The 12,907-nt window shown below is 32.0% G+C and overlaps 1 protein-coding gene across 1 annotated transcript in view; it reads right to left on the reverse strand.

Moving 5' to 3' along the window:
- The window catches only part of LOC134830714 (hemicentin-1), a 76,439-nt gene extending 67,233 nt beyond the window's left edge, over positions 1–9,206 (reverse strand). Inside the window, exon 1 of the mRNA XM_063844275.1 lies at positions 9,064–9,206. Coding sequence (XP_063700345.1) covers positions 9,064–9,106 — 43 coding nt within the window. The 5' untranslated portion in view covers positions 9,107–9,206. The remainder of the gene's footprint in view (positions 1–9,063) is intronic.
- Between the last annotated feature and the right edge of the window lie 3,701 nt (positions 9,207–12,907).

A 12,907-nucleotide genomic window follows, 5' to 3' on the forward strand; every position in this document is an offset into this window, starting at 1 on the left:
CTTTTGTGTAAAATACATTACACGCAGCGTTAGATAGGATACAGATAATTTTGGCTTACACTTGAACAGAAATTGATGTTGTTCTCGGGTGTAAATTGATAATAATTTATTGCTGTTGTTTTGACGTTGCTAATCGTCAAGTTTATCATCAAAATTCATTGATGTTTATTGATGCTTAAAAACTATGTGAAATAAGCAACAAACAAGCGATAAACAATGGAGAGGGAACGATTATCAGGAGGAACATAATTTGCGGCTACAAAGATGTTTTCCACGAAAATTAACTTATTTAAATAATTTTTTTCCGAGAATTCTGTTATTTGATTAACTTTTATGTGCACTTCAAGACTTAGTGTTCGCCCTTCGTTGTAACTATGTGCCCAACGTTCAAACATCATTAATAATGCGCGATCATATTTCTGTTTATTATGGACTTAAAGTGTTGTTTTTTTTTCATAAAATATAAACATTGTGCATGAATAATGAGATTCTTTTTCCGCTTTGCGTTTCTTCAAACACCATCCGTTTATCGAGAAGGCAGGATGAAGAATGGAACAACATATAATAAAGTACAATATAATCCACTCACATGTGCACGATGATCTCTACAATAATAATAATGATAATCATAACAAAACATTAGGTTGTATAAAAAAATAGAGGGAAGATACACTCGGCACATCACTCAATAAAGGCAAAAAGTCTTCGTTCTTGGCTTATTTGAAGTCTTCTTACAGGTTATCATATTTCATTCTGTTCAAATATATTCTTTTTATTCTTCGTCTTCGTCTTCCATGTAGATATTCGAGTCAGTGGATATACAAATGTGAGTGATGATGCTGATGTATGCAAAAAATCAGGTACGAGAGAAAAAATTCATGCATCATGATTTCAAAACAAAACTTATAATGGGATCTGACTGGGGGTGACTAAGCGTTGTTTTGTATCTAGCGTGTGCACGATCAGAACACCCCCCGATTAACCTTATATCTCAATAAAAGCTTCTTCGTTTTCTTGTTCACTCCTCATACGTATTTTCATTCGTCATATTTGTAATTTTTTTAATGCATTTCAAATTTATTTTTTAAAAATTTTGTCCATTATGTCTGTCCATCTGTCCGTGATGATATGCCTTTTTGCCATTTGCTAATTCAAATTTTGCTATAAATGAATTAGCAAATTTAATAAATTTCGGTTGAAGTAATTTGCACTTGAATGATGAAAATTCATGAATAATTCTCGAAAAAAATCGGAAAACTGGTGAAATACCTCAGAAAATATTGGCAAATCGGAAAAGTTTAACATTTTCAAATCCTTAAAATGTTCTCTTGAGATTCGTAAGCTGCATGGAAAATGAAAATTTGTGGAAATTTTCAGAAAAACCTGAAAAAATCAAATAAAAAGCGGTTAAGCTGTTTCTTTTTAACAAATCCATCTCATTTTTTGTAAGATTTTTTTAAGATGAAAATGTGTTGTGAGTGTGTGTGCATGTTAGACAGGTATATTATGATTATTATGAGCACATTAATGTTTCAACTCGAACACTGCATGACGGATATACGGGATCAATATACATCATGTGAAGGCAAAAAATCTTTTTATATTTTTCACAACAGAACAGCTTTTAGATGAATTATTATTTGCACTTTTCACGTACATCACGTGCTTTGTGCACAGAATATGAGTTTTATTGAAAATCTCCTTCTTCTCTGCAGATGTTTTGTGGCTGTGATGGTGAAAAACTACCAAGGTGTGAAAAGAAAAATTTCGTTTATGCCAAGCAATCGACGCGAGAGAACGACATGAACATACACTTTAAGCTAAATCCACAATCCTTCCTTCGAGCATTTAGTATACAGACAATACAAGTGTGATGTGTGTGCTTTTTGCCTTCTAGCTTATATTTCATACGTGTAGCCATGTATGTAATAAGTGTGAATAAATAAATTGAAAAGACTTGTTGTTTTGATGTAGTACTGTATGTTATTGTTGCAAGCACAAAAAATTGCTCCATGTTACATTTTCCGTCTAATTTCCAGAGAAGAATCAAAATCCTTGAACCCAAAATCAGAAAGTTTCTTTTTTTTACAACAATTGTGCTGTATGTGAGAAAAGAGATGATTATTAATCGCGTGTTTGTTATTCAGCGAGCAAACATACATCTCATCATGTTTGTTTTCACTTTGGACAATACCAACATAAAAACGAAAAAAGAAAAGTTTTAACGTGTGTTTCATGAAACACTCTGCCTCTCATCACTACAGCTCTTTTTGGAGAGACAAATAAACATAAGTATGACAGTGAAATGAGCAATAAATTTGTCAAATGGTCCATGAAATAAATTATTTCCTCTTTTTTCTTCCATTTTTCCAGCAAACACATTGAAAAAGTTTGGTTTTGGTAGCCTTTATAATAATAATATGACGGCATTTGTGATTGTATGTGAGTTTGGTGTGTGCGAAAGGGTAAAAGTGTACAAGTGTTGAGGTGACCAAAAAAAATTTAATCTGATGTTATTTGCGAACAAACGTTATATTTATGTGCCATGCCCCGTACTTTTGCCGTAGCGCATGTGGCAAAGTTTTTGCTTTGATTTATCTCAACATTAAATTATCATATCACTTTAGGAACGAGAAGGAAGCAGCAGCACAAAAAATAACACAAGAAGTCGAAAGTTTTTCCCTTCATCGTCGCCCGCCTTGCTACATGGTATAATAATGTGGATGCACATGCGTGCCTAACTCACGGAGACATCGAGACAATGTAATATGTGACAGTTGTTGAATCCCTTGTGGAAAATCTAAATCTCAATTTTTATGTTTTTCTTTCTTCTTCATTTTTTATCCTAGAAAGCCTATTTTTTTCTTGCTGGAAGTTACGCAAAGTATGCGGTAAGAGGTCGAAACTAGAGCGTAACTGCCAAAAAAATGTTTTAAGCGTGACAATGGCGTCGGAATATAGCTATCAACAAACAATAGTGAACGCGAACTTTGTGTTGATAGAGAAAAAAAATATGAATAAAGGTAACAAAGCCACAAAAATATACGAAATGTCACAATAGCAAGCGGCCAAAATCCCTTTTCATCTGTTTATTTTCATGAAAGAAACATCGGTGGCAATATTTTAAAAAGATTTTGGGTTACCAAAGTCATTCGTTATTCTCATACATAAATGTATTGTTTATCGAAAATATTTACTTTTACACAAAGAACGGTTTCTTATTTTAGTTAAAAGTCATCGTATGTCTCCGCTGTCGTGAAAGAAAAGGACCTAAAAATGCGATAACGATGCTACACACTTTGCTCCTTATGTTCACAATTCATTGATTTACGTGATAAAACGGCGTCGCAATGCATTTATCGAAGGGGGGAAACAAAAAAAAAAGAAAAACTATTCGAGTTTTTTTTTTGTTGATTGGCCCCATGATTTCCCTTTTATTACTCACAAGACTCGAATTTATTGCGACATAACGATAATGCCAGATAAGTCCTTTCAGACAGAAACTTTGTTTGTTTTAAATATAATCGCGAAATTTTATTGACTTATTTGCGTGGCATCATTATTATTGCCAAACAGTTTTAATCTTTCGCTCTTTTGAATAACGGCTTAAGGAAAAAACAAACTAGGAAATATATTTGCATAATAAATAATGTGGTTTGATCATCCGAAAAATTGAAAACTTAAATGTCGCCCTTTCTTTTCGCATATTTTTACTCTCTTTCACGACATTATTTATTATACGACTTGATTCCACAGTTAAATAGACATAATGCAAAAATAACAGAAATTATTGACGGGAAAATTTTTTTTTTGTTACTCCGTATGGCCAGGCGGTCGTAAATTCTTTACAGTACATGAGCCTGTGTACTTTTTAGAATGAGAATCGCAAAAAACAACAAGAAAGTGTAATGTAAAAAGGAGAAGCCAAGAGGAGATTTATTATAGTGTTGCCATTAAATACTAAAAAGGAGAAATATTATTCAATATTTTTAGTAATTTTTTAAATAGGGAAGCAGATTGGGTAAAACCGTTACACTTTTTACACAGAATTTATGGCTCTTGCCCCTTTTTTCTTGCTGTGGATGATCGTGAAAAGTGGCCGCACGAAGTGATTTAAATATCGTAGCATTTATTTTCCGGAACGAAATTCACAATCCGCTATTTGTAGTTGCCTTTTCGCATCTAACGAAAAAAGGAAACGATTATATCTCTGACATGGGATTTATGGTAATGTTCACTTTTCCTCGAGTAGTTTAGCAAGCATTTTGCTCCGCATCACTTTAAATTCAATGCTTTTCCGTCATGGCATTTTCAGCTGGACTTGACCCATTTAGTGCACTTTTCTCCAGAAGTCTCCTAGCACGTGGTACGGCTTTACATCATTCTGCCGCAAAATGACGTTATTTTATTAAATGGCTTCTTGTACCAAGTGACAAAACATAAATCAAAGTACTTGCGAGAAGAAAAAAAAATAAATAAAAACAACAAGTCATAACATTTTCTTGAGTCGTTCCTCCATTATTTTTTCATTCGTGTTAACTATTAAAAGCTTCTTGTCTCATGTGTAAGTCAGAATTTTTGTTATGTGTGAACGCGGCGAACGAGGTACGAGTAAGCATGTGAAGCGATACTTTTACCACTTTTCTTTTTACATTTTGCAGTCATCAGTGTGCCCCTTTGAGAATAAAGACACAGAAAAGATTAAGAAGAAAAAATACGTGTGATCTGCTATTTTTCTGCTGCCTTTCCTCATCCATATATGTATTTATAGCCCGTAGCAAAGTTTTTCTGTTTTTCTTTAGCAATTTTTTCTTGCTGCCTCCGTTTCTCCTCGGCGTTATAATAACACTCGAATACATGAATGAATACACAATTCATTGTCGCCGTTTAGTGAACACACGTTTGGAAGAAATTCTTACGATATTTTAAATGGCAGTCATCAACATATTACTTGACGACGACATCGAGAGTCTTTTTGCCGTTTGTAGTCTTTTTCCTGTGTGAACCGAATCGTGTCGTGTATATAAAATGTTTGATATATGAAAAAAAGGAAAAAAATAACACGAAAAGAGACAAAAACACGTTGAAATGAGATTCAGTTACTAATTCCCACAAGGATTTACGGTTACATTTTTGTTACAAAGTTTTCCTGTATTATTTTTTTCGGTGACGGTATCACCACCACCACCACCACATAAAAATGCATGAAACAAACCGAGAAAAAAATCCTGTCATATAATGAATTGCTTTAAAAAAGAGATCTCGTATGGTTTTGGTGAAATTTCCAAAAAAATAAAAATGTAAAACTCAAAGCTAGGCTAAAATGACACTTTTATCAGGCAGAGCGAACCGCTTTGATATAAATGGTAAATTGTCATTTAAACTTTTGTATTTTTAGATATTTCGGGCGACTTTGTGAATTGATAAAAAAAAAACGTTTTCTATTCGTTCAAAAGTGTGAGCCTTTTCCCACTTGGTGGATTTTATCACACATTTTAAGAGGCGAAGAAAAAACAAACTTGACCTATCACACTGCGAGAATTCGCTCGCAACACAATGCCGCAACCACATTTTTATTTCATTTCAATTCGATTTCTCTAGATACCAAATATTTATTTAATTTTACGTGTGTATACATGATGTCTGTCTAAGCGAGCACATACACACATAAAAAAGAGGAATTTAAGACCTCGTCTTTTATTACAACAAGAATAGATAATGTCATAGCAACAATATTTTAAAAGCCATCTTCACGGAGGCAAGATATCCTTTTTGTATGTTCCTTTTGCCACTTTGACGTAGGCAAATATAGCTAGCGGACGATATGAAAAAAAAACAAGAAAAAAAGAAAAGACTCAATCAACGCTAAAAGCGACCAAATTAAAATAAAGTTCTGTAATAATCTCGTGGCTTATAAGATTTACCAGTCGTCTTCTTTTCTGTTCAATTTTTTTCTTGTTTCGTGTTTGGATTATTATATTGGCGAAGCGCACAAAAAAAAAAGAGAAAAAATAGTGATAAAAGTGAAATTAACCAGAATTGTATCTGTGTGTGTGTCAGAAGTTCAAAGAGAAAAGTAGAGGAGAAAATCTTATTAAGCCCAGGTATTTAAAAAAGCGGTAAAAATAGTCTAGTAAATTACGACGCGGTGCAAAATAGGCACTAATACGCATAATGAGAGTGGCAGATTAACAACACTCTCGCCCTTGTCTCGGCAGAGAAAAACGAAAAAATATTGTTTCATTATACAGTTATAAAGGAAAGCGATTCTTTGTCCATTTTTCCTAGTATTTAAAACTTAATTATGTTTCGTTATGTTTTTCTTTCTTTTATCTAATGTTCAAAAAGTAAAAAAAAGGAAGAATAACAAACAGAAAAGGGATCCAAAATAACATTCTTTAACATATTTATACGCGCGTCACAAGTACAGCGAAAAACAAAAAAAAAAAGATGAGAAAGAAAAAAATCCAATTTTTAAGATAAGAAACGTTAAGAAGGTCAGACTTGTTTATCCCGAAATGAATTCAGCAACAGCGATTAAATAAGGAAAAGCGAACAACGCAAAACGACGAACCATCCCAAAAGTTAAGGTGTTTAACTCGTCTTCATTTCTTTATTATTACTGCCATTGACAACGCACAACGCAAAAAAGGGAAACAGAAATTCAAGAGCTAACGACGGCTTAGTGATTGCTATTATTCAAAATATAAAAGTATCAAAGAGCCATTCGTTACAATTATTTTAAAGTCTGTGCGAGTGAGGCAGTGCGGTGCAAAAGGACAGATTGAATGTCATTGTGAACGTTATTAATAAATAAATTGAATATATTAATAAGTGAAAAAGGACAATTTTAAGCTGTATAAAATATTTCATCATTGTATTTTATTTCAATGAGTTTTTTTTTATGGTGAAATTGTTGCCTTTTTCAGTGCGGAATTGTGTTTGTTCACAGATAAAAAATTTTGGGTAAAGAGCCCCATTAAACTTTTTAGCTATGAAAAATATGGTAAAAAGTTTTCAAAAAGTGTGGTAAAATGCATAAAAAATTTTTTAAAACCAATTTTAAAGTTAATTCTATTGTTAAAGTTTTAGTAAATTTATTGTTGTAGCTTTTAATTTAATTTTTTTTGATAAAAAATTGCAAAAAAGCAAGATTTTGACAAATCATTCAGAAAATTAAGTTCAAATACCTAATAAAATTAAAAAAAATATTTGAAATTGTATAGATTTTTTAAATTTAATTGAATCGACTTACAATTTTATAATTTTTTTTAAATTTTTCACCGCTACTTTTTTAACTGGGTTCAAATTAATTATTATTCACAAAAAATACTTTAATAATATATTTTGGGTAAATTTGTTCGAATCTGTTTTATTAAATACCAGTCGTTTCCTTTCCGATGCTTTTTTGTAACACTTGAAAGATTAAAAGACCATTACAGAAATTATGGTACCACGAGGACCACTAAAATGCCTACACGTCAACCTGTCGATCAATTGAAGGACCCTTCGCAAGCAATCAAGAAGCAAAGGAAAAACAATTTTTATTAACATTTAGGAACAAACGTGCAAACATTGCCCAGATTCCCTTCAATTACCCCGATCATCATTATCAAACGAAGAGATTTTTCATATTGACAAGGATCAGATTTTTTTTGTTCATTATGTTGATGATAGATTTTCATGTTTATTTTTTACGCGCACGTATTTTTTTTTGCCAACATAATCCGCGTACGACATCGGCATAAAAAAAAACTAATAATTGATGCGTTTCAACAAAACTTGGGATCAACAACATCTCTCGCGCTGTGTACGGCTGTTTGTTCGCCGTCATCAATCAATCTGAATTTTGATGTCATCTTGTTCCTAGCACATCCAGCGTACTAATGCTCGTTGAAGCCGCATGAATAATGTATGCATCAGTTTTATCACAATTACAAAATGCGTGGCCCATGCGATACTCGGAACGGAGAGAGAGATGGTATTATTATTTTTAATAAACGACATATTGGTAAATCATCACAGACAGGCACCACAGACGTCATGTGTAGGAGTCATTTTGATGGAGGCTTGTTGAGTTTTGCGTTAGTTTGTCACAGTTGTGACAGATAGGGATGTTGTGTCATAATTAAAAACGTTTGGAAATATGCAATGAATTGCACTCGCAGGCAGGCGCTGGTGATCATGATGTTGTAAATTGCTGTGAACAAAAGTAGACCGGAATAATCAACGTTTATTTGTCTCATGAAATGTCTCATAAATAATAATTATTTTAGATACTTGTTGCTTCGCACACACACAAATTCACACTTACCCAGTATTGAGTGAATTTCTCAGTACGCATATTCGCATTCATTATGTTATAATAATGCTCATGTATAAATTATTTCACATAGCATGGCAGAACAATGCGAATTGCACACACATTAATAAGAACAAAAGACACAAAATTGTATCAATAGGCATACAATTACAAGGCAAAATATGAATATGAGAGAATAAATTGTGTATTCCTGCGGAAAAAGCACTTCCTACAAGCATATTTGATTCAAATATATTTATTTTTATTAAGGACCATCAAAAATTTCGTATTTTTTAGATAATTTTTAGTATTTTTATGGTTTTTCAGCAAAAATTAAAAAGTTTTGGCTAAAAAATTTAATATATTCACAAGCAAATTTTTAGTGACACAAAAAAAAATATTTTCAAAAAATTAAAAGTGAAAAAATTTAACATAAATTACAAAATTTTGTAGTTTTCTTAAAGTTAAACCTAAAATAAAAAGCTCTTTCAAAAAAAATCCAAAGTAATTTTTGCTTCAAAATTTTTTTTTTGCAGTCCCCTAATATTTATGAATAAAATAAAAAATACGGGGGTTGTTTCATTTTAAATAGTTTCAATATTATTTTCATGCAATAAAATCGCAATCGCAGAATTTGAAGATGAAATAATCCACGAAATGCATGCGGAAAAGGAAGCGATGTCTCCTTGTTCACGACAAACAATATTCATACATAAATATATATCAAATGGAAATTAAAGGAAATAAAAAAGCAAACAAACCTTGTAGCGCTTTAATCCACTTGCAATCCATGTTCCAATCCATAACGATTTAGATTCCCGAGAATAGCGCGTTTCCTTAATCCTTTCCTTCTCTAATCCTTTTTCGATATATTTATTAGTCACTTTTTTTATGTATTTTTATTAGTCTTTTTTTTTGTATCTTCGTTTTTCTCTCAGAGGAGTTATATCTTGTTACCAACGATTAGCGCACAAAAATTTTCTAGTCATTTTTCTTCATTTGCTAAAGTTGCATCTTCTTTTTTTCGTTTTATCTCTTATTAAAAGTAGGGTAAACTACAGGATGTGTGAAAACGTGTCTCAATTGTTTCTCTCACATTCATCAATTATGTAGGGTTTATTTAGTGAAAAAATTGTTTTTAAATCTTTTGTAGAAGTTTTATACTCGAGAAACAATATCTCTGGCAAAGACATTTATATAGCATGAGTAAAGTGGATAAAAAACCGAGGAAAAACTTTTTTCATAAAAATTGGTAAGATGAAGAAGTAAAGAAAAATGTAAACAAAATCTTGTTTGATAACACAACAGATGCAATCCATTGGAAAGGAGCAACATGATTTTCTGTCATTCGCAGAAACAAAATTTTTTCAATTGGAAATCACTGTAACAACAATTTAATGTAGGAAATAAAATCACAGTGACGTAAGATCTTTAGAGATTTATCAGAAAAAAAATATTAATATTAGGCGACTAAATTTAATTTATTTGACTTTTTGTAGCATCTGAACTTTGATTAGAGGGGGAGAAAAATATAAATATTTATTAATTTTTTTTCATGTTATCGTTAAACGATGATTTTTTTTACCTTAAATTAATTTAAGTTTATGTTTTTTTTTATTTTCTTAAATTTTTGAACTTAAAATAGATGTTTTTTAAATTCAATAAAAATTAAGAAGAAAGTTAAAAAAAAACGCTGAAATATCAAAAAAAAAAATCAAATTCAATTGAGCTAATGATTATATTCAATTAAATATAAAGAAAAAAGCTGTTAAACCATTAGTTAATCATATCCTTATGTTTATTGCTGCTACATCAGAGTAAATAATGAGCTCCTTCTCATGAATTGTATCAAAGAAATATCAAGTATCCAAGTAATGATAATAAAAAAAGAAATTGTGATGAATTGCCCAATCAAACTTTTTTGCTCGGTTTGGTTGAACTTTTTTTTTCTTGTGTAGGCACAAAAGAAAATTCTGTTTACTTGTTCCATATACTTTTTATGATCACTTCTGTCTTTTTTCTCTTTTATTTTATTTCGCTTAGATATTCACTGCACTTCACATTTATACAACAAGTAATTTTCCGACGCGAAAAATCGTCTGTGGAATTTTCGCCACCACCCCCGAATCGGGTTTAACAATTTCCCACCAGAAGAATTAAATTTTCAATCATGATGGTCTTATCACTTTGTGCATGTAGTAGAGTGTCGGGGCATGCACGCAATATAATTTAAACGAACACAGGTAATAATATTTTAAAATGTCTGTGCTGCGACTTGCCACAACGATATAAATTTCCGTTGAAATATTAAGCTGATGAGTTACACACATAAACACACAGCGTGTGCATGAAACAGCTTTGTGGCTTTTGATGTCTTCTCTATTTTATATTATACACATATATTGTTATTATATTAAAGTGGATTTAATCACACGAAACTACGGTTTTTGCTTGTTATGATAATTAAAGTGGTTTTTATGTGACCACAGGATCCACAGAATTAGATGGAGTTATTAGATATCAAGTTTCTCTCCTTTTATTTTTTTATTATTTTATTTTATTTCATAAACACACAATTTTGTCCGCGTTAATAGTTTCTTTTTATGTTATCACAACCCAATCCTAGTTGTTCGCCGCACGGCTGCTTAAGAAAACATCTTTGTTTGTGTTATTCTTTTGGTTGGTTGGTTGCTTGTTTGGACGGACAAATTTATTTTTTTCAAAAAAACGCACAAAATAACATGGTCTGCGTCAATTTACGTAATATCAAGGACTGAATAGGATTTTTATTAGACACTCAATTATTACGTCGCTTTGAACGAAACGTATCGCAAAAAACAACAACATTGTTCATTCAAATACGAGCAGTGATTATGGCATTCCCCAACACGTGCTCGTACAAGTGAAATTCTGCTGGAAAAAAATGTTTCCCTCTTTAGAATGAAAGAAAATTTAAATCACGAAAGCGGTGTGACGTGTAGAACCCTCGTTCGGAATCGTGTTTCCTGATTTTCGGCATGCGCAGCTTGATGACCCGAAAAGTGTTCATTTTCCCCAGTTTTCCCGTGTGTACTGTCGACGGAACAAAACAACAACTTGTGTTGTTGTTTTGCTTTTAACATACCTTCGGAACGTACAATATATTTAATATTGTACCCGGTCTCGCATTACCATACACAAAGGATATATGCTTGCACCAAAAGTCAATTATTCGCAGTTATACCTACGTTGACGTAGAGCAGAGAAGAGATTCACATCACAGTTGCATCGTGTAATACTTGAATCAATAATAATAGTAGAAAGACACATTTATTGTATGCGAACGAGGCTTATGTGTGCATGTCTCTTTAACAACAATACAAAGGCCGTATTGCTGCTACAGGAGGTATTTTCTCAATCATGAAAATAAACAACAACAACCATGGTTCTGAACATTAAAAATGACAATTTTATGCACCTGATGCTGCACATATCTAATAAATAATACAAGAAACGAGGCAGCAGAGAGAGAGAAGGAGGATGTTTCGACAGGCAATATGCAACTCTCTAAAAAATAATAATAGAAAAATAACAAAAAGGCATTGAAGTGCGTTTTTCTTCTTCTTGTTTTGTGAACGATTGCAAAGGAAATATAACAAAAAAGAGTCAAGTGAAGAGAAATCTCTTGTTTTGTATTCTGATTTCCTCTTTTTTTATTATTCCAGAACGTAACAGTGATAGATGTAACTCCTTGGTTTAAGATCTCTCCTGAATAAATGCATGAAAAATAAATGAATAAATGATAAACTTTGATGCATCCACTTACTTGAACATTCAAGAGAGGAAAAAATAGAAAAAAGGTACCTACAAAAGTTGTAACAAAAATACTTCTGTTCTAGTTATGTCACTTCACTCTTTTTCTGAAATCATTTTTTTCTCGCTTAGGTACCTACCGCTACTTGAAACAACAAATAGTGAACTACCACATACTCTCACACCGAAGAGAATTAATTTTGCAAAATGCTTGGCGTGATGAATTTTGTGGTAGCGCACAACCATTAATATTATTTGCATGGAAAAGTGATTTCCAGATGAAAGTCTGAGAATTTTTATTGGAATGTGAACTCCCTGCAAACAAAAAAGAAAGAAAAGAATTTTTCATTTGCATAATTAAGAAAAATATTGCGAGAATTTTATGGCGTGCTTGTGTATTGATTTTACACCTTGAAAATGCTTTTCACCTTCAATTTATTCAAAAAACAACAACAACGAAAAAACCAACAGAAATTTCCTCTTCTCTTTTCCACCTTGAAGATAACATCAATGACGCGACGACACCGCAATCATAATTATTCTCCTTTCTACTCATTTTTATTATTATTGTTCTTATTTTTGAAATAATGACAAAACCAAATAACTTATCGAATACTTATGTCCTACGGATTGAAAAGGGGTGATATTTACTCCTAAACGAGTTAATTGAATTTTGAGGTTGATCATTGCCGTCAGAAGTTTACAAGGGTTCACTTAATTTCCAATGGTTTTCGACGAAGGGGGTGGGAGGAAAAAAATGTCTTTTTCATATAACGCGATAATGGATAATTCCCCATTTCCCATTTCTTGAGG

The sequence above is a fragment of the Culicoides brevitarsis genome, chromosome 2 (genome assembly GCF_036172545.1).
Source record: "Culicoides brevitarsis isolate CSIRO-B50_1 chromosome 2, AGI_CSIRO_Cbre_v1, whole genome shotgun sequence".
NCBI classification, from domain to species: Eukaryota; Metazoa; Arthropoda; class Insecta; order Diptera; family Ceratopogonidae; genus Culicoides; species Culicoides brevitarsis.